Source organism: Polyodon spathula, chromosome 25 (assembly GCF_017654505.1).
Source record: "Polyodon spathula isolate WHYD16114869_AA chromosome 25, ASM1765450v1, whole genome shotgun sequence".
Lineage (NCBI taxonomy): Eukaryota > Metazoa > Chordata > Actinopteri > Acipenseriformes > Polyodontidae > Polyodon > Polyodon spathula.
In genome coordinates, this window is record NC_054558.1 from 17,653,415 (window position 1) to 17,676,039 (window position 22,625).

General features: G+C 41.0%; 2 protein-coding genes across 4 annotated transcripts in view; one reads left to right on the plus strand and one right to left on the minus strand.

Moving 5' to 3' along the window:
• The first annotated feature begins 206 nt into the window (after window positions 1-206).
• Window positions 207-9,292, plus strand: LOC121300219 (anaphase-promoting complex subunit 7-like). Its single transcript, XM_041228715.1, has 11 exons — window positions 207-447; window positions 709-895; window positions 2,017-2,136; window positions 2,753-2,864; window positions 2,967-3,120; window positions 3,640-3,782; window positions 4,225-4,342; window positions 5,206-5,402; window positions 5,971-6,195; window positions 6,461-6,611; window positions 7,299-9,292. The coding sequence occupies exons 1-11, from the start codon at window positions 347-349 to the stop codon at window positions 7,486-7,488; spliced, it is 1,698 nt and encodes a 565-aa protein (XP_041084649.1). The 5' UTR covers window positions 207-346; the 3' UTR covers window positions 7,489-9,292.
• A 100-nt stretch (window positions 9,293-9,392) lies between these two features.
• LOC121300218 (sarcoplasmic/endoplasmic reticulum calcium ATPase 2) overlaps window positions 9,393-22,625 on the minus strand; it is a 36,081-nt gene continuing 22,848 nt past the window's right edge. For 2 of the 3 annotated variants that reach the window (XM_041228713.1, XM_041228711.1), the window contains 14 exons: window positions 22,462-22,547; window positions 21,719-22,183; window positions 19,458-19,546; window positions 18,799-18,901; window positions 18,267-18,398; window positions 17,711-17,833; window positions 17,304-17,522; window positions 16,363-16,698; window positions 16,024-16,244; window positions 15,686-15,888; window positions 15,336-15,421; window positions 14,796-14,929; window positions 14,497-14,614; window positions 14,021-14,314 (listed from right to left, as the gene is read on the minus strand). In XM_041228713.1, coding sequence (XP_041084647.1) covers window positions 14,048-14,314; window positions 14,497-14,614; window positions 14,796-14,929; window positions 15,336-15,421; window positions 15,686-15,888; window positions 16,024-16,244; window positions 16,363-16,698; window positions 17,304-17,522; window positions 17,711-17,833; window positions 18,267-18,398; window positions 18,799-18,901; window positions 19,458-19,546; window positions 21,719-22,183; window positions 22,462-22,547 — 2,582 coding nt within the window. In that variant the 3' untranslated portion in view covers window positions 14,021-14,047. Of the gene's footprint in view, window positions 10,210-14,020; window positions 14,315-14,496; window positions 14,615-14,795; window positions 14,930-15,335; window positions 15,422-15,685; window positions 15,889-16,023; window positions 16,245-16,362; window positions 16,699-17,303; window positions 17,523-17,710; window positions 17,834-18,266; window positions 18,399-18,798; window positions 18,902-19,457; window positions 19,547-21,718; window positions 22,184-22,461; window positions 22,548-22,625 lie in introns of those variants that run through there. The other variant, XM_041228714.1, reaches the window with a different exon arrangement.

Consider the following 22,625-nt stretch of genomic DNA (forward strand, 5'->3'; position numbering starts at 1 on the left):
ATATATATATATATATATATATATATACGTGAATCATGATATGGTCATTTATAGTTAGCAAAAATAACTATTTTTTTATAATGAAAAAACTAGTTTTTTTTTCCCTTAAAACTAGTTCTGTATCCGAGTTCAGATTTGTTGTGCAAAATAGTTAAGACAGGCAGAAAAGCGACACACGTAAGGCCTCATAAGGTCCCCGAGGCGCCATTTTTTGATACAAAGCTGCAGCCGGTGTGTGTTGTGTTTGTTTTGATCGAGTGAGTGAGAGAGTCCTGTCCACTGTTCACCTCACAGCCAAGGTTTTAGCTTTTTTGTTGTTGTCCGTTAATAACAGCAGCCACATATAATGAACGTGGTAGACCACCTGCGGGAAATGGCAGTGTCTGGCCTCCACTCCAACGTCAGATTATTGAGCAGCCTGCTCCTGACCATGAGCACCAACAGCACGTACGTATTTCGTTTTGTATCCAAACATTTAGTTTTCCCCGATTGCTAGAGGCAGTGGTTCTCTCTATTGGTTCTCTTGGGGTGAATGTTCGCTTTGTCTTGCAAACAACGCTAGCACTGACTAGGAAGACTTCATGGACATTTTTGGTTAGCGCTTTTGAAGTGATTTAGCAACGCGCTATATCAGGTTTTACAACCTAGTTTGTACCTCTTGAGAATGAAGTATGTATTTAATTGTGTGTGCAATTTGTTTGTTTCCAGGGAGTTATTTTCGCCTTCCCAGAAGTATCAGCTGCTGGTGTACCATGCTGATGCTCTCTTTCATGATAAGGAGTACCGGAACGCGGCATGCAAGTACACTATGGCGTTGCAGCAGAAGAAGACCCTAAGCAAGATCTCTAAAGTGAGGCCATTCCCTGGGAGCACTACATCTTCCCCACAGGCCCAGGTAGACAGATCAGCCAAGTGAATGCTTGAGAGCTGTGGTTCTCAACCCTGACAAGCTGTGTTTCCACTGCCCAGTGTTACAGTGCTCAAGTGTGATGGTGTGCTCATAGAGCCCTTGTAGTGTGGCATGACCTCAGTTTAATTAGAAACCTGTGCACAAAGGAGCAGTTGTGTGTCATTTCACAGTCACCATCAGCTTATCACAGGGATAGAAATAAGACTCCCAATGCATAGCAGGTTGATCCTTTGCTATGTTAAATAAGACACGCCTGAGCTTGTTACCTATACACTGGGGCTAATCAAGTTTGTAGTAAAACCTGGAACGGGTAAAATTGCTATGCAATAAATGTCTTCTTTCCATCCATGTTATCATCCGATTGAAATGTTCTAGTCAGAATATAATGGGTGTCAATGAGGATAGCTCCTGATGAGATCATTTTGGTTATTGTCACATTCTCGTTAATGTCATGTTAGTCACACACCTGATTTCTGCCCCAGTTGGTATCACTGGGTTTGAAAAGCCTGAGATAAGGTTTCCTAACATAAAGTTCCATAGCACAATATAGCACACACAACACTGCAATGTGTATTACAGATTTCTACTGTTTTTAATTGTTACAAAATGTTAATACAGTAGACTGTATATTTAAGACATTCCATTAATGTACACTATGATTATCAATGCAATACCTTGTAGTATATTTCACAGCAAAATATACTTGTTGTTTCAACACTCTGTGTTTCAATGCTTATTTTGCAAGTTTATTGATGAACTGATAACATCAACCTATTATCCCCATTTGTTCTCAGTCCTTTTGAAGTGGTTTCAAAAGGACAGTATAACAAATTATAAACAAAGTTCATAATTAAGGGTCCTCCTGATTAAAACAAGTGCAAAGTACCCCCCCCCCAATTTGTTTTACTTAAAGCAATTAAACAATTGTATCCTAACAAGAAACAACTTGAAATAGTAACTTTGCACTTGCTTCAAAATCAGTTATTATATAGTCTCGATTTATGTTCTTAGAGTTCTTTTAATAGGCTATTAAAATACACCTTGGTTACTTATTTTTTGTACTGTACACCTCCTTAAGCAAAATGCTATTGCCTTGTTTCTTCCAGAGCCTGCCGTCTGAGATTGAATTGAGGTATAAAATAGCTGAGTGCTACACCATTCTGAAGCTGGATAAAGATGCCATCGCAGTGCTGGAAGGGATTCCGACCAGACAGAGGACTCCCAAGGTTAGCTGCACCTGTTTACTTGCACGGAAGTATTTCGTGGTTCTCAGAGTTTATTCAATACCCTTGTTCCTTTTTTTTTTTTCTGTGTAAATCACATTTACACTGCCTTCCCCTTCCCTCCCTGCCATTTTCCAAACTCACGTACGCTCCAAAGTGCTTCATATTCTGATATGTATGATCACGCCAGCTACATTAATACAAGGACCAATTTACCTGGCACTAATTTTAAAGTGGTTTTCCAGGATACGGTAGCATATAAAAAAACTGGACAGTTGAATTTTCAAGTAAAAATAATTTGCCTGTTTCAGAGGCACTAAGCACTAACTTTGCAGAAAGGTAACTCATTAAATAGTTGAAGCAATTTCACTGTATACTGTCGTGTTCAGAGTATAACATGCACTTGTTTACGTATTATTGAGGATAATGAAGAGAATGAGTGGAATGCATCCAAGTGTGTTTTACACTGGTACTCGGCTATATCTGAAAGTGATTGTACAGAGCATATATATATATATATAAAAGGCATAGAGAAGATTAGTGTACTGGTGTTCTGTTGTGAGTGGTGTTAGCCTTTCTGTGTTGTTATAGCCTTGTGATTTATTTTTTTCTTCTTCAGATTAACATGATGCTGGCTAATCTGTACAAGAAGGCTGGACAGGAGCGCTCGGCTGTGACCAGCTACAAGGAAGTCATCAGACAGTGTCCCCTCGCTCTTGATGCCATCATAGGTGCTTTCTTCATTCCTGCTTAGATCATTATAGAAATAGTTTGAGTGTTACTGTGGGGAAGCATGTAAGCATTGCCTTTTAACCAATAAGCGCGTGTTGTAGGTCTGCTGTCGCTGTCTGTGAAAGGTGCAGAAGTGGCTTCAATGGCTATGGATGTGATTCAGAGCATCCCCAATCTGGACTGGCTGTCAGTGTGGATAAAGGCGTATGCTTTCATACATTCTGGTGATAACATGAGAGCCATCAACACCATCTGGTAAGCAGGGTTAGGAATTGGGGACTTGATGTCAGGCTTTTATTGTTTACTGTTAACTGGAGGTGTAAGTAAGTTATGCCTGAGATTCTCAGTAATAATATCATATATGATATAGTAATACATAGATCAAATTAATTCAGCCAACCCTAACACACATATTCTTATAGCCTGTCCCACGAAAATAGAAAACTGGAGTCCTACATGGGGTAGGTAGACTGAGGTAGTTTTACCAGTAGGGATATAATTGGTTAGTTTAACTTGTTGGTATGTAAAGTAGCAGGCTATGGAATTAGAGAGAGTGCTTATAAAGCTTAGCAGGGAAACAGTAGAGAAACATTAAGAATAGAAAAGAAAACATTAAGAATCGGAAAATCCCAGTGCTTTTCACAGAGCATTGAAATGAGGGAATCAGTGTGCTTAGCAATATACATCAGACATTCTTCTTTGCATTCCTCTCTGAAATGAAGTGCTGTTTTAGGTGCCTCTTAGCCTTACCCCCTCCCTCACTCTCTCTCCAAGCTCCCTGGAGAAGAAGTCCCTGCTTCGTGATAACGTGGATTTGCTGATTAGCCTTGCAGATCTGTATTTCAGAGCTGGGGACACGAAGAACTCCATCCTCAAGTTTGAGCAGGCCCAGATGCTGGACCCCTATGTGATCAAAGGTGAGCCTTTCAAAGAGGCTGTGCGAATGTATTCCACCAGAGCACTTTAAACACAGACAGACAGTCTCTCTCTCTCTCTCTCTCTCTCTCTCTCTGGCAACAAAGCTACACTAGTAAACAGTTTCTGTTTTTCAGTTCCATTTCTAATTCCGTTGTAAGATCAGAGGAATTGGAATTGATATGTTAGAGACATAATTGTTGGGATTGTTCAACTGCTTTCATTTGAAGCCAGTTTAATCGACTAAGTGCCTTCAATTGAAGTAATTTGTTGCCTTTGCGATGAGACGCCCATTTTAACAGAATACTGCACTAATACGAATTGAACTGGGATCAAAAGGGCTTTGGAACTGGGAATTGATTTTAAAAAGTAAATGCATTTGAAAGCCAGTAACTGACCCAGACCCTGGTGATAAACAATGTCTGCCTCTCCGCCTCTTGTCAGGAATGGACGTGTATGGGTACCTTCTGGCTCGAGAGGGCCATCTAGAGGATGTTGAGGTCCTAGGAGGACGTCTGTTCAACATCTCCGACCAGCATGCTGAACCCTGGGTGATCTCAGGGTAAGTGTCCCGGTGCAGGGTGTGCGAAACTTACATTTTAGGAAACAGTAAAAAGAAACGGTTTAGATGTAATGCCTCTTTTCCACTGTACAACGAGCCGTGCCGGGTCCATACTGAGCCCTCACGGTGCACTTAAGGAGAGCCTGGGTTGTTTTTCCACTGCAGAGCCGAACTGCGGTACTGACATCACACACAGTGAAAGACAGTTGTTATTAATTATTGTTATTAATTAACTCGGTTTGTCAAAAGATACACAAACGAGTGCTACGAGAGCCATAGTTGTATGCATGGTACAGCTGTACAGTATTGTGCTTGCCTATTTTTGTAAGTTTAGAATTGTTTTATTTTGGCTTTTTGTCTTTCTTTATATTAATAAGGTAAAGGTCGAGGATGAGAAATTTGGTAGAATTGGGTGTTTTTGTGAGTTAAGTGTACCGTACCCGCTGTTTATGTCCATTTGCTGTCAGAAATTCAGGTATAATCTTTCTCATTTCTGAAGCTTGACTCCAGATCTTACTGAACACTAGTATCTGCCCACATAGAAACGAGAGCCTGCACTTCCTCAGTGTCCCAAGGCTGTACTTTTCTCTCATCACACTCGCTGCCCGCCATGTTTGTTGTTTTTCTTTCTGGAGTGTACTGACTGATGCAACGTATTGATGAAAATCCTTAACCCTGGCTCGGCTCGGCTCGGCTCGACTCGCAGCAGGATTCAGATGTCTTGTGAGGCTGGAGTTTAACGGTTTGGTTTTTGCTCGGCTCGACAAATAGCCAGTGGAGAACCAAGCCCTCACGGGTTGGATGTGCCAGTGGAGAAGACTTAATAATATTGCTTTTCAATATATTTCTGTGTGTGTGTGCAGGTGCCACAGCTTCTACAGTAAGCGGTACTCTCGGGCACTCTACCTGGGAGCCAAGGCCATCCAGCTGAACAGTAGCAGTGTACAGGCCCTGCTGCTGAAGGGAGCTGCTCTGAGGAATATGGTGCGCGTCCAGGAGGCCATCATCCACTTCAGAGAGGCCATGCGCCTCGCCCCCTGTCGCCTGGACTGCTATGAAGGCAAGTGTTGTTGTTGTACAGTAGTACACACTATGTATTGGTTTCAGTCAATCATTTAGCTGCTGAATGCATTCGTACCAGTTCATATATACGTAAATGGCTAATATTGGACTACCTTGCCTACTACAACATCAGGTTGGCCAATATTGGTGCTGCTGGTGGTGGTGGTGGGGGGGGTCTGTGTAACCAGATAAAATACTTTCATAATTAACTTGTATTACAATACATATTTTTTTACCATGAGTCCTCAAATATAAATGAATAATACAGAATGTTTAGTTAAAGGTGCTGACATCTGTCTGTCTTTATTAAAATGTGGTGCAACCTTCTTTGAATTCATCGCAGCTTTGCATGTACAAGCTTCTTGCATAAGGGTATCTTTTGCCACTCCTCTCAAGATTAGTTGATATAACAGATGTATTGCATGTTACCCAGGGGAATAAAATTGAAATTGGTGTCCACACTTATGGGTAGCATTGTATTTATAATCCTGTAGTATTTTTAGCCGGGCTGTTGTATACATAACACAGGCTCTGTTAGTTCAGCTTGTCCCCTGATGCCTCTCCAGGTCTCATTGACTGTTACCTGGCGTCGAACAGTATTCGTGAAGCCATGGGGATGGCAAACAATGTGTACAAGACCCTGGGAGCGAACGCTCAGACGCTCACCATCCTAGCCACCGTGTGTCTGGAGGACCCCATGACACAGGAGAAGGCCAAGACTCTGCTGGACAAGGCGCTGGCACAGAGACCAGACTACATCAAAGCTGTGGTCAAGAAGGGCGAGCTGCTCGGTGAGTATGGCTGCAAAGAGATCTTTTCAGACAGGAGCTTTAGATTCAGTTTGCAATGATATGCAGTCAGGATTGAAATGGTTACTATAGTCAGGCGGTTTTTCTATAGAGTGGGTCTCTAATGCAGTGGTCACTATAGTCAGGCGGTCTTTCTGTACAGTGGGTCTCTAATGCAGATAGGACTTTATTTTGCAATAATGTAGATTATTGCAAGTAAACTTTCTTTTCAAGTGAACACACATGTTTTTTTTTTTGTTCTTTTCAGGCCGAGAACAGAAATACGAGGAGGGAATCGCTCTGCTGCGGAACGCCCTCGGCAACCAGAGCGACTGTGTGCTGCACAGGATGCTGGGAGATTTCCTGGTGGCTGTCAATGACTATCAGGAGGCCATGGACCAGTACAGCATCGCACTGAGGTAACAAACTGAAGAACCACCGCCTGCTTTAACCCTGGATCCAGGGTGCGGATGCAGAACGGCAAAACCGGTCACAGTTAGTCAAAACTCCAAACGACTAATCGGAAGGTCATTTTTTCACGTATCCAGAAGCAGGCTGGACAAAAACATGAATTTAATGCTGTACTTCTTGGCTCGGCTTCTCTGAATTGGTTGCGTAAAAAGTCTAACCAGAACAGGACATTGGTTTCAACTGGATGTCGGTACTCTCCTTTTACCATCTCAAACATTTGAGAAACAGGTTTCTGGGTTTTATAAAAATACACATTGATCTGGCGTGCACAGTAAACACAGTAACAACTTTTTTGAAGTTCTACAAATTCCTTAACATTGTAGTGGCATGTTACTGGTAACGCAAAGTTCTTATTAAAAATACAAATGCATAGCTAATTTGTTCAGTATCTGTGAGTGCTTGTTATAAAATGGAAGATGCAATTTAAGTGTTGTATTGTGATGATAAAATTGTCATAACTATTAAAGCTGTACTGCTGACCGTCCGGCCATACCTAAAGTAACATTTGTCAGTTCAAGATTAAATCTTATCATGGTCTAGGTGCTATTACAAGATCACTTTGATCCTGAACGGGTTGCCTATGCCCAGTTTTTCCCTGTGCTGTTAGAAACCTGAGCCCTGCTGTGTTTTCTCAGCCTGGACCCGAATGACCAGAAGTCTCTGGAGGGCATGCAGAAGATGGAGAAGGAGGAGAGCCCGACGGAGGCGACTGCAGATGAGGATGTGGATGATATGGAGGGCAGCGGGGAGGAAGGGGACCTGGAGGGCAGTGACAGCGAGGCCGCGCAGTGGGCTGACCAGGAGCAGTGGTTCGGCATGCAGTGACCCAGTGAGACCGGGCTGGGCCGGACAAGGTACCGCCAGGGGAGAGCCATCTTTTCATTGACACAGTGAGCCAGGCACTGACCCCTAGCACATAGTGCCACCTGGTGGTAGACTTCACCTACTGCTTGTGAGAATCAAGGATCACACTGTTAGTCAAAGAAAGGTTTGGTAAGCTTAGTGCTTATGATTCCCAACTTAAAGTTTAAGATAATATAATTGGACAAAAGCCATCTCTCCCATTACTTTTTTGACTAACTACTCAAATGGGTGCAATGTGAGAATGAACCTGGCAGAGCCTCCTACCTACCTGAAAAGACTTGTGAATGTTCCTTTTTTTTTCTTTTGACAAAGATTTTTGAATATAATGTATTTTTGTATTATTTTAATGGAATATCTTTTTTTTTTCATAACCTGAACTGAAAATCATTGGCTTGTAATAGTTGTGTACCAAAGAGCTGCAGGATGAAAGGAACAGTGAACAGGAACGGCAAGGATTTTATCTTGTTGCACACTACGGCATGGTCTGCGTGTGGAGAGAGTCACATGCCTGCTGCAGCCTCGGTGCACTAAATGCATCATTTCCCTTTTGTGGAAAGCTTTCTGGTTAAGACTTTTCTAACCCGTTTAATCAAGTACTACTTGAAAAACCCAGAATATGAAATAACAAAATCTTAACTTTCAGCCTTCTAGCTTCTTGTGGTCTATTTATGTCGAATATTGTCGTTTGTATTCTGTGTACTAAATTAGCACGTGTGTACCGAGATTACAGAGCTTCTTATTCAGTTATTATGACTTTAAATTGTGGTGCTTTGTTGATCTTTTTGTTGCCTTGGTCTCTTAACAGCTCTTGCAGTGGTTTTAAAGCAGTGTTCACGAAGGATTAGCACTCCCTGGCATACTAATGCTTTGTGAATACAGCCCGTAAGACCCAAATATTAGTGGACTTGGGTCCCAGTGTTTACGGATTGGGGATGGCGTCCAGGAGATACTGGTGTCAAATACCCTCTTAGCCACTAGCTAACTGAAAGAATGTGGATGTACAATTATGATACACAGTGTTTCAGGCTGGTATATTCTTAACAATATAACTGAAAAAAATTACTTTTTGTTAAGTTTTCTAAGAAAAAAAAAGTTTAACGTATACAATGCAAAAGGGTTTGTATGAGTTAATGGCTTTTGTGTACATAAGTAAAATAACCTCTTTTGTGTACTTTAAAAAAAAAAAAAAAAAAATGTGCTTGTTGGAAAAAATTAATAAATCCATTGGGAAATATCTGACTCAACAAATGTGTTGAATGGTGTTTCGAGATTAATTAGACCTATTCAGCAGGGCGAGGATTCATGCTCTGTATGGTCACCCGTGAATTTATTACAATTGCATTCAGGTATTCTTGGCTCATACATCACTGTCCCAATAAAAGTGTGCCGATCTAATGCTTTGGCGTCAATGCACCTCTTGCCGTTTATTGTAGCAGAGAACCCTTATTTAATCAGCATTGATTGATTTATTTAAAAATGAAATGCTCAAATCTGATTCCTAAACAGTGGCCCCTGGTGGTGGGACAGGGTTGACTCTTCCAATTGGCACATGCATCTTTCTAGTATTTTTGGCTCACATATTTATTTGCTCTTCAGTGTTAAACATGAATGCTATGTGAAAAGGGTTTTCTTTTGCCATTCTGGTTTTCAGTTCTCCCTCCCCCATCACTTGTAATATTTGAAATGGATGTCTTTCAGGTTGTGATGTAGATGAACATCTCTGATCTTATGGATAACCAGTAGTTCTGAATACAAGTAGTTTTATTTTGAACCAGCAAATCCTTTAACATTAGAACCATTTCTATGAATTGCAAAGGACAAGCTTCTTAGTCCAGTGAAGTCCACAGAACAAAACAATAAATAGATAATCTTGTGTAATAGTTTTATTTACCTGAAACCATGAATTTCATGTGATGCATGTTAGTCATCAGAGCTGAAATAAACGCTTGATCTTATTTACAGTAGTCTACATAGTCAAAACATGCTGCTAACCTTACCCACAGGTTGGTTCACAATGTATGCATCACAGTTCTATATTGCACCAATGTCTGCCAAACTACTGAGTTATACTCTTTAAGTTACATTATTACAGTGCAAAAATGTAATTTTTATTCCATTATTTTGCACACCAAAAATAAACACTGAAAGAAAAGCTTTCCTTAGGAAAAATATCTGGTTGTGAAATCATGGACTGAAGGTTTAGTTTTTAACACACTTTTTTTTTCATATAGATAGCAATATTGTACATAGCTTTATAAATACATTTGTAGTTGATAAAATAGTTTTGGCTACTTACAACTGGAGACATGCATTACTGTAAATTATATTGTACATTTATATAAACTATGACATTTTGCACATTGTGAAGGGTAGAGAAGTTGGTGTGACAACTCCTTGCCTCTGTTAAGAATCAAGGCTAAGGAAGGCTGGTCTTCATGCAGCAATAGTACTGTAGGTTTCTCTTGTGAGTTGCCCTAGTTCTTCTGGATGTATTGCAGTTTCTGCTGCTGCTTCTTAAGTCCTGTCTATTAGAACACTTTTTTTTTTTTTTTTTTTTTTTTTTTTTTAATCTTTTTTGTTGTTTGCACATTATACATGCAGCTGTCTTTGTAGATGTGCTGCTTAAAACACACATGCACACTGAAGCAAATGTTTATGAAAGAGGGGATTACCCATCTCTTGCTGTAAAAAGAGAAAGAAAAAGAACTGAATCAGAACACAAGACTTTGAAGAAGGGCTTTTGACAGGTGTGAATGGGGCAGGAACTCCTCTTTCAAAAAAATACACTACTGCAGCTATGGCCAAAGGTTTTGCCTCACCCTAGATAATTAACTCATTTTGCTTCATAAAATACAACGAAACCTGCTGAATAATTTACATTAACATGGAATTATGCATCTTTGTAGTTTAACATACTGTACTTCACAAAAAACCAACAAAAATGTGACATTTCAAAATCTAACATGAAATACTGTACTACTATTATGGCTTTCGGTAGACTTGCAATATCATTTTGTAGTTTCTTTGATTACATGAAAGACCTAAATGTTAAATAAAAGATTTGTTAAATGTAAGTTCTAAATGTCTCTTATACTGGAAGTCTTGGTGATGCAAAACATTTGGCTATAGCTGCAGACTCCCAAATTCAATAATGCATTCCTTTGATCTCTAAGCATGCACTGAAAAGTGTTTGGATGTGAACTGTTGGATGTGTTGGATTTGTGGCCTGCAACCAGTAGAATGACGTATGCAAGTAAAAAAGAGCATTCAAGTGGTCTAAATTAAAGATATGGTGCATCCTTCTCCAAAGGCGGTCACGGCAGATTGGTAAACAGCAGGAAGGGTGAAACTCCTGCCTTCCCCTGCTACCTGAATATTTTGCTACCAATGTTTCCATCACAAAAGATAACTCTATGTAACTTAGAACAGATTAATCATATAAAACTTTTCCTTATCTACCCCTGCTTCTGTATTTAAAAAAACAATAGTAAAGCGTTAATATATTATGAGGAGTGGGGGCATAACAGATTAGAAGAAAGTGGTTATTAAATTAAATGTCAGTGTTAAGAGTAAAGTAAGAAAGAAAACTATACATTCTTGTGGGTTTTACATAAAAACTTATGAATCCCAAAAAACCTGTCCCCCTTAAACTCTCTACTTTAAATGTCATGCACATCGCAAGACACAGGAGACTTAAACGACTGCATTACCTAGAAGACACATGAAACGTTGAAAATTACATTTACTAAAACATCTAAGATGTCTGGTCATACCAAAAGAAGTTATATTTTAAATGAAATTGGAAGGGATAAAAACAGATATACAGAAGTTTGTTAAAAAGGTACGAGGGTTAATACATTAAATAAGTAGGGTTGGTGCCATTGCCAAACAGGTGATTTCACTATCACCAACATTCAGAATGAGGAATGATTGTGTGTGAATGATCTTTTTGAACGCTGCAAAATGTCTCAACTGTTTTAAACAATAAACCCCATACGCGAGTGCCATTTCTTAAACAGAATCAATCAGACTGAAGAAATACATTGCTATTGTTTCAGCAGATTACCTTCTGGTGAACAGAAATCACATTTCAGTAAAAGAAACAAAGTCTGATGCAGCAGGGCTACTATTTTCATTCAAATGTGATATTTTACAAAATGGGGGCTCCTGTGTGGCACATCTGATAAAGGCACTCTGCACGGGCTGCAGGATGCGCCCCATAGCCTGGAGGTCATCGGCTCGAGTCCAGGCTATTCCACTGCAGACTCTGGACGGGAGTTCCCAGGTGGCGGTGCGCAATTGGCCGAACGCTGCCCAGGTGGGGGAGGGCTTAGGTCGGCAAAGATGTCCTGGGTTCACCTCGCACCAGTGACCCCTGTGGTCTGGCAGGACACCTGTGGGCTTGCCTGCAAGCTGCCCAGAGCTGCGTTGTCCTCCGACGCTGTAGCTCCGAGGCAGCTGCATGGCAGGCCTGCAGAGTGAAAAGAAGCTGCCAGCACATGTTTTGGAGGGCGTGTGTCAGTCTTCATCTCAAAAAAAAACATAAAAATAATTGCAGATTCCAAAAAATGTTTTGGAAGTACTCGTTCAAGTCACTGATCAACACACCAGGGACCTCGTGTCTGAGCAAGCCTATTGCTCTTAACCATTCTTAAATTCTGAAAAGGCAAGTAGTTACAAAGCCTCCAATTACCTTGCCTATAATAATTACATTGTTAGATGAGCTCCCCTGAAGCAGGTTAACTTTTAAAGCCCATGTGAAGCATAAGCGACATTCCTTTAAAGTGTTCAGTTTAACAGACAGCATGTGGAGGTCAACCCATTGCTTCCAGAGTTATTGCAGAACTTAAGTTCCTCGTTCTTATCCACCTACTGCTGCAAGTCACGGGATCATGTCCATTTGAGTCAGAGCAGCACTGTGGCAATAGGCTCAGCTTCAAGGGGAAGCACACGGAAACAGGGATATGAAATGCATTCTATTAATGCAGATGTATAAACGGCTGTGTGGAAGGTATACAGTACATGCAGGTAGGCATACTCACTTTAGTTGGACGTTGGAAGGCATTGGAGGAAAACATCAGTTAGGCTTGTTAACACATGTGAATATAAAACACAGCAATACTGGTCTGGCAATGTGGAAAACATGCTCCAGAGGGTTACTACGCTATTGTCGATAATATTCCTGCGTCATCTACAATTAGTTTGATAATACATTAAAACTGGTCCTTCTACTATACATAGTTATGTTTTTGATAATGTGGTATATACAAATTTACAGACTCCTTCAGCCCCTTCCTTGTATGCAGAACCTGTGTAGGCTAAGGAATTTCCAGAGACTGTGGGGAAACTCAAAGACTTAAAATGAACAAGGACCCAACCATTGGCTTTCTTGTGCTCAGGTGGCAAGCTATTAACAATCATCCACAATAGTCAAGGATCTGTACATATAAATGCTTTGTATAGAAATGATCACAATAATGTCTCAGTGCTTATAAATTAAGACAAAAACCTAAACGATAGGTTCATATGTAGTTTTAAATAAAACAATAGCAAAGACAAAAATAATTTAAAAATAGGAGATTGTATTAGTTTTAACTTCAGGTTAATTTAAAAACGATTTATTTCATTTTATTTTTTTTTTTTATTAAAACTAGTCTGTATTAACCCCACATGTTATAGGAAAAGGGTAACACTGCCCCTCAAAGTTTAACAAAAAACAAAATCCATGTATGACTATTCAGATAAAATACAAATAAATATTTTTAAAAATTGTATGGAAAAAACAAAAACAACTTGAATCAATGGGGAGGACATTTTTTCTGCACAAGCAAGTATGGGCTTACCTCAAAACATCACTGGGGATGTAAACATGAGATTAAAAACGGTAGGGTACAGACTAAAGAAATATTGATTGAGGTAGCTGTGCTCTGCCTGATGCAGAAAAACTGGCTTTGAAATACAAGACAATACAGATCAAATAAAACAAGCATGGAAAAGGGCATCAAAATGAAGAGGAAACCCCACCAGATCATGCAGGAACACAGTACATGCAGTTTTGTTTTAGTCACCAGAAGTCAATATTCACTTTTTAAAACGTTCTTGCAAATTAATCTCTAACCAGCACAAATCTCCATTGGCTCCCGAATTTGTACAACACAAAATATGATAAAACAGAATGCTGTACATGCTTTTTTCTTCTTTCAAATCTACAAAAACAGTATTTCCATAAAATAGTGTTAAATCTCTGTACATGTCAATGGACATTTCTTTATTCTCGTTTGGGCAAAAAAAAAAAAAAAATCTTCCTTTCTTTTTAAATTGGGAGTTAATGGGAGAAAAAAAACACACACCATGTATAAAAAAAAAAACCTTGACAACTGATGCTTAAAAAAAAAAAAAAAAAAAAAACCAGCAGATTCAGACAGCTGTTTAAAACGGTACAACTTTGGGTATACTTGCAAGTTAATGGTCGTTATTTTTCTTTTTAGTAATGTTTTATTTACCCAAACCAATCTGTCAGTCAAGACCAGAACATGGCAATGTTAGTGTCTGTACTGTAGAGCCAGACTATCAAGGGTGCAGAGACCAGCACAAACGGCCAAGAGATCCCCTCTGTGCATGCGGAGAAACCACACTTGCCGCCCACAGGCTTGACAAACTCTTTACCAGGCTCCAGGTAGCTGCGGGCAGTGAATTTGAGCAGTTCGTCCAGGAGGATTACTGGGAGGGAGATCTTTAGCACCATCAACCACTGAAGGACGTTTAATGGGGTGATCTGGAAAATGATCTGGAAGAGAGAAAAAGAAAAAGGCAATTTAATTTAACAGCCTCCAAAGAAAAGGACAGAAACCATACATGATGCAAACACACACAAGTTCTCTATGTGTGTGTTCCTATTTTCCCACAATGCTAGTATATTAGAATCTCCAGGCAGCCATAGATCTAAATCAGTCTGCCATAAAAACTTACCGGCAGTGGTTCGACATGAAGGATAAGGAAATGCAGGGACATTGACAGGCAGATGGATCCCAGAAGCCAAACATTCTCCCAAGGAGGCATCCTGATCAGGGACTGGTTCTCAGACAAGCTGCAAAAAGGACACAGGATTTACAATCCAGCACAAACCCAAATGGGAGGACAGGGACAAAAAAAATAAATAAAAAAAAAAAAAAAAAAAATAAAAAAAGCTAGTAAAAACAACATGTCAAGAGGACAGCTGCACGGGCTAATGGGGACTGATAAAAGGCAGCTCACTTTGGGTTACCAACCTGTTCAGTGCATTGCACATCTCAATGGTCACCAGCACAGACAGAGCCATGGTCATTGGGTAGGGAGACTCAAAGATTGCACACTCTACATCTTGGAAATCTGGATTGTCAGGACTGCACTGCAAGAAGTGGCTCTGGGGAAGAAATAAAACAATAAGAAACCTGACACACAGAGAACACAGCTTCGATCTGAATGCAGAATATTCCACCAGTTTGCTTTAGTTGAACAGTTTTTGTATTCAGTGCAACAATGCGAATACCACACGTGTGCTACGTTTACCTGGCTCACGAGGAAGGCAATAAAACAGAACTATCAATATACATGGGCCTGTTTTCTTAAACAGTCACCTATTGAATGGGGAGAGGGGCTTGGAGAATACACCTAAGAAGACTACCGCTTTTAGAAATGACAATCCCTGCATTTGTTTAAGCTGTACTGGATTTGAATTCCCAGGCTTGTTCAATATAATAAAAGATCTGAGGAAGGATAAAACCCAGGGTTTGCCTGTGAAACTGAACATAAATAAAATAAATACTTACCAGCTGGTAGAAGGTGACTCTGGGTCCATCTTCAGCAGCAATAAACCACCAGGCTGCAGCACCAACTGTAGCAGCTCCCACATAACCTGCAGAGAGAACAGAGAGGCTTGATTCAGTGATTCAGTTCAGGAATGGCAGGAGAACAAAAATGAGGTATGAAATCTGAGAAATACACATCTATCATTCCATTTCCAAATGAGTCAGTACCCTTAACGTACCAGTGACAAACTGGAGGGTACCACAACGACTTCTCACAAGATTAACATTGCTGTAGGCTTTTACCAGAGTGGATCCTATAAATCAAAGCAACCACTAAAACAAAAAAAAACCAAAAAACACCACACACTCACATCCAATGGCCATGTATCTAAAGAAGAGCCAGCCGCTGATGAGGGGCTCACGGGCGTTGCGGGGAGGCTTGTCCATGATGTCCAAGTCAGGGGGGTTGAAGCCCAGGGCTGTGGCCGGCAGTCCATCAGTGACCAGGTTCACCCAGAGCAGCTGAACAGGGATCAGGGCCTCAGGGAAACCCAGAGCAGCAGTGAGGAAAATACTGAAACAAAAAAAACACTCTCCATCATTACTTGTATTTTGCATTTGGGACCACTGATAAGGGAACACCGTTATTTTCATGGTCAGGGTAGAAAAGGTCATTACCCACAGCACCAGGTGTTCATTTGTTCCTTACCAGACGACCTCTCCCACGTTGGACGAGATGAGGTAGCGGATGAATTGCTTCATGTTGTTATAGATGGCACGGCCCTCCTCCACTGCAGCTACAATTGTAGAAAAGTTGTCGTCTGCCAGAACCATCTCCGAGGCGGACTTTGCCACAGCTGTGCCCGAGCCCATTGCAATACCGATCTCAGCCTTCTTCAGGGCAGGAGCATCATTCACACCATCACCAGTCTGGGGTGGGGTGGGGGGGGGGGGGTAAAAGAAAAGAAAACATTTAAAATAACAAAGCCTGAGAGTAAAATTTATAATGAAATGTAGCCAGCCCAATGAAACAAAGTGCTTGACGTACCATGGCAGTGATCTCATCAAAAGACTGCAGGAACTCTACGATCTTGGACTTGTGTGAGGGCTCGACTCGGGCGAAGCAGCGTGCATTCTTGACTGCTTCTCCCTGCGCACTCGGGGAGAGATCGTCAAACTCTCTGCCTGTGAACGCCTTGTCACACACGTCTTCATCCTCTCCGAAGATGCCGATGCGCCTGCAGATTGCCACAGCCGTACCCTTGTTGTCTCCAGTGATCATGATGACACGGATGCCAGCCAGTCTGCACAGCCTAATGGAGGCAGCAACCTCTGTTCTCGGGGGATCCAGCATACCCACACAACCCACAAAGGTCAGGTCACTCTACAGGAGGAGACAGGAGAAACTAGGTCAGTTCAACCCCCACACTGCATTGTACCCATCACACGACATCATAAAACACAAAAAACATGCTGGCAGATTTATTCGACAACTTCGTAATATAGGGAGGAACCTGTCTGTCCATTTATGTCTTTTTCATGATACTGTTAGATCAAATTTTATATTGACATCCATCAGTAGGGGAATGTTGCTTTATCATTACAGTATATTTGTCTTGTATTAACAATGAGTTTTGGTGTTGACAACACAACTAAACAAGGTGTGTGAAACATTTCTAAAATTAACCCTTTAAAATGTACAAGGGATACATGTGCACCAAAAATAAAATGCTGCTGACATTTTTGCAGGTTGGACGTCGTCATCCAAATGTGTCAGTTTCCTTGTGATACTTGAGTCACTTTGAAATGTATTTTAAGAAGAAATTGTTTGAACAACTGCTTCCTTGTGTACCTGGAGGGGTTAAGCCTTGAAACTTTGAAGCTTCACAAAAGCCCCAACCTTTAACTCCAATTCCTTCATTTGCTCCTAGATGGCAGGTAATCTTAGAACACACAGCAAGTTATTAAAGTGTCCCACTGCGTACAGACCTCGTACCCAGCGAAGAGTGTACAGTCCTCCAGCACAAGGTCCTCTTTCCTTGGTGGATTGTCTCGGGTGGCGAGAGCCAGGCAACGCAGAGTATCTCTGCCGGTACCCCACTCCTTGATCACAGTCATGATCTTCTCTTTAATGCCAGGTGTCAGGGGAACCTTACTGCCTCCAACTCTGATGTGTGTGCATCTTTCAATCACCCCCTCTGGGGCTCCCTGCAAAGAGCACATCCAGATCAATACACCACACCACTGAATCTCAAACAAAAACAGCAATGGGATGCAGGACAACAGCGCAGACAAATAAACTTCACAACAGTCCAGAAAAAGTCAGATCCTTAAAAAGGACGGACAAGAACTACACACCGATTAATTTAGAAAACATGCAAAAACGTTCTTGATACCTTGACAAACATCTTCTGCAAGGTGGTGGTGCGGGCCTTGTTCGGGGTGCAGAAGACAGACATGGACTTCCTGTCACGGGAAAACTCCAAGGTGAACTCCTTCTTCATCAGCTGTTTAATAACCTGACAGCAGAAACAAAAATTAGGAAGATGGATATTTCAAAATGAAATCATGTATTTATTTAAAAAAAAAAAAAAAAAACTAAAAAAACAAAACAAAGCACAACACACTATGGAGGATGTTAGTTGGCTCAGCATTTTGCCTTAAGGACATGAACCTTGCAAGCACACCACTAGCCCCAAGGGAGCATGAACCGGGGTACTCAAATGGTGGGGAAAACATCCATTACTGAATAGAATAGCAGTGACTGGGATAAAAGGTACTAAGCCACCAAAATAACAGCCATCATTAAAAATGGCCACTCCAAAAACTGAAATACCAACTACTTTTCAATCAGGATCCTGGACCTTGGTTCCATCTGACACCCACGTATGTTTGCCTTGTGAAAATTTACTCAAGTTGTTTTAACATAAGCGACAGAAACATGTTACTTACAGAGTTGCAGGCGTTGGCACGTTCAACCTTGGACAGTCCCTTCAGTTCTGTATCGAACACATTCATCTTCTCCACCAAACAGGTCAGGGCAGTCTCAGTGGCTTCTCCAACCTTTTCAAACACTCCCTTCGCCTGCAACATACAAGCAGATCAAACAAGGTAAATTAACAAGTTCTGTGTGCAAGCGCTCTTGTATTATACAGGCAATTATGCAGTCTTGACAGAGGAATGTTCTAATAAAGCCGACACCTTAATTTCATTTAAATATAGCACCCATAATTAAATGAAATCACTTTTTGTAAACTACTCTCTCCTTGGGCATTTGTACTAGAATGAATGTGTAACCATTGTTTAATTAAGAAACGATGCCTTCAATTTTACCTGCTTCATAATATATACCAAAGGAGATATGTGCTTACATATCCCCTGCCAAGGATAAACCCATATTACTGGTGCCAGCATGTAGAATAATGAGAAGACTACCCAGCACATAAAATATGAAATAAGAGCAGTACCAGTCATGCCTTCATACCTCGTTGTAATCCAGAGAGGAATCATTGCACAGTGCACAGATGGTTGCCAGTTCCACAAGGCCATCGTACTGGGAGCTTTTGACATATTTTCCATCTTTAAACCTGGTAACAACAAATAAACAAATACAAATTGAAAAAAAAAGTTAAAAGTAATTAATAAATAAAATGTGTGAAGGGTCTCTGTCAAGATGCCATTTCTTAAACGTAATTTATTTTCATTTTCATTTGTTATAAAAAGGAAATGCTATTAAAACTCTGCTTTGGGTGCACATTTTAAAGCAATTGTGAATTGGGATATGGCAGAGCTACAGTATACGTGAAGCAATCACTTCTGAAAACAACGAGTGTGCCAGAAGGGCTCTTAAGATTACACTAAAAGAAACAACATTGCAAAGCATGTTTCTGAAGGGCTTTGTGCATGATTAATAAGGACAGGGAGATAATGTATTAATACCATGAACAATTTGGCAGACAAGTATAAATGTGCTTTTGGTCCAGCATCACAGCCCCATTACGATACAATACATCATTTGTATCGTAACTGGAGACATCATCAGTGAATGACAACAATGAATCGATACACTCTGATGTGCCAACCACAATCACTGGCCTCACATGCTCACATCTGTGTAAGAGCAAAGAGGATGCCTGTACTCACACTTCTCCCTCAGGTGCATATGTAGAGCCAGTGATATTGAATTCGTTCAGTTTGCAGCTGTCTCCCTCGGCTTTGTCAACAATGAACATCTGAATATGAAACATAAAAGGAATGTATATTGCCATATACACAAAAAAACAAAAAGCACCTGTACAGACCACTTACAGATCTGCAAAACCAGGCCAAATATACTCAAGCAAAGCATATTACACACACATTTTTTTGTAAACTCTAACCACTGTGGTGAAATGGGATAGTGTCGTTCATTGCAAAAATGATTCTGCTAAACTCCAACACTGGCTGCAAAAGCAGTCTCAGTCAACTAGATGGCAGCATTCCACCTCATCAGGCAGTGACTGGTACAAAAGCAAACATTGCAGGCTTTGCTATGTGGCGGAGGGAGCCTATTCCCATAGGAAGGCTCCTCTAATCCATGAAGCAAACAACCCAATTCTGTGACGTGCAGCACTGCATATAAATCTTCTGGGCGTCAGACTTGGTGCAGCGAGAGGAGATGCACCAAGGACAAACGGCTCAACCTTCTCCCTTGCTGTTCCTACTGAAGATTGCTGCACGGTTCATTTGAAAAACGTCATCTTATAAAATTGTACAGAACTGTTTGTACATGGAATAGATTATGCATTCAATAGGAGACTGCTATCTTAGAGATTTAAGCAGGGAATAAACAGCAGTTTCAATGACAATATTCTTCAGTGTAACTGTATCATCATACGTATCCCCCTGATGAAATACAATTACCTAACGAGGTACCAGATTTCATCCCTCTTACAGATGCCAACATTTGAAAATGGAAATCCTAGCACTCGGTCAGCGAAGCATCAAGAAAACCCTAGCAAACCCTAACCATAACCCCCTTCACGCACTTAAGGAGAAAATTAATCAATATTCAAGAATAATGCTTAGACAAATGTAATTCAGAGGTAATTTAACTGTCATAAAAATAAACATGTTTTATTAAAATCATACTTTTGTCTGTGCCCCAGTAAGACCTCTCTTGACCAAATTATAGCTTTTCAACTTAAAAACAGGAGACAAAGAGATTCAGCATACATTTTTTTCGCAGTACAGAGTATTTACTGTTTATGTACAAGCAAGTATATTCAATTAGCATCTCTGAACCCATAAATACATTTCTTAGTACTGCATATATCTATATCTGTCTCTGCTCTTAACACATGCATACAAAAACCTGTACAACGGACTGCATTTTAAAAAGCAAATGGGATTCAGTTAAAATACAGGTCAAGATGTGGCAGACTCTCAATCTCAAATTTTCCATTAGTTTTCACTGTACATCAGCAAAAAGCCAATTATATGAAAACAGGTTATTGAGGAGTCTTTCTTCGTACTTTCCCACTTTGCAGTTGGTCAGTTACACAGGTGAATACAGATTAGTAACAGCACTGCCTCCTGAAGTGTACACTGAGATGAATTGTAAAACCCTGGCAAATAATATCCTTAATAAATCTTTATTTTTAAATAGCAAGGCCTTTCATAGTGGACCACCATCACAAAGTGCTTTACAAGATACAAAGATTAGGATGTGTGAACTATGCAGCAGCTGCATAGTTCACCACTGGACCACACAGCCTCCTATAAATCACAGGCACTGTTGCCGTGTTAGTTTCAGCATGTCATTTTCTTTGATGTCTCGGTAGCTCGAAGGGGAAGAGAGTGGAGGAGCATTCACAGTGCTTAGACGGAATGTAATTCTGGGGTGCTGGAGGCATTCCATTTGCTTTCAGCACCGATTTATAACCACAGGTATACAGCCTCCGTCTTGTAAAAAGACATGCAATGTAACGACGACCTCATGTGCTTTGCTCTGGAATGAAGGCCAAAACACACCCTTGTTTTAAAGGCCATTTTGCTTCACTACGGGTTTATCAGGAAAATCACCTCAGCTGAATTGTATATATAAAGAAAAGAAAAAAAGACTGGAACATAAGATTATAGGTATGGAAAAAGGCTGCCTTCCCACACACCAGGTGGTGCTTACATTTATCAGCAATTGTCAGCCTGGAGATAGGGATGGGTGGTGGTAGGGCTGGATTATTTGTTTTGACTATTTAGTGGTTATGCCTATCCATGAAACAGCAGAACGCTCATAGAATGGTAACAGTGGCCCAACAGGCATTCACACCTAGGTCATCTGTCGATACTATCCACACACACACACACACACACACACACACATCCAAGCTGGTGTCTGTCCTTACATGAGATTTAGTACGTCTTACCTTGCACACAGACATCTGGTTGGTGGTGAGCGTGCCGGTCTTGTCAGAGCAGATGACGGAGGTGCAGCCCAGGGTCTCGACGGAGGGCAGGCTCCGGACGATGGCGTTCTTCTTGGCCATCCTGCGGGTGCCCAGGGCCAGGCAGGTGGTAATGACGGCGGGCAGCCCCTCGGGGATGGCAGCCACAGCCAGGGCCACGGCAATCTTGAAGTAGTAGACGGCGCCGCGGATCCAGGAGCCCCCGTGCACGGGGTCGTTGAAGTGCCCGATGTTGATGATCCAGACAGCAATGCAGATCAGAGTGATCACTTTGGACAGCTGCTCTCCGAACTCGTCCAGCTTCTGCTGCAGGGGAGTCCTCTCCTGCTCTGTTGCTGCCATCTCATCACGGATCTTACCAATCTCTGTGTTAATACCGGTGGCAATCACCACACCCACTGCTTTGCCAGCGGCAATGTTGGTACCCTATAAAGGAGGTACGAGAAATACTTCAGTGGAGGGGTTCAAGCAAGGTTAAATTACAGATGTATGAACAAATGTAAGAGAGTCATGTGAACTACATTTAACTTATTGCTGTCATGAACAAGGATTATGCTTTACAGGGTTACATATATCCCACAAGCTTAATTAAATTCAAAACCAGTGATGTTCTCCTTTACATCACATCATCTTTGTTCTCCTTTATTATAAACTACTCTGGCACACATTAAATAGGAGCGTACAGTTTTTCAAAGTTTACTTACACAGAAAAGCATGTTCTTTTTGTCTTGGTTCACAGCGCGGGGGTCAGGCACTGGGTCAGTGTGCTTGATGACAGATACAGACTCACCTAAGGGAATTGCAAAAAGGAGTGCCAGGGCTCAAGGAAAGCACTTGGAAACAGGCTGGTCCAATTTAGCTTTAAATC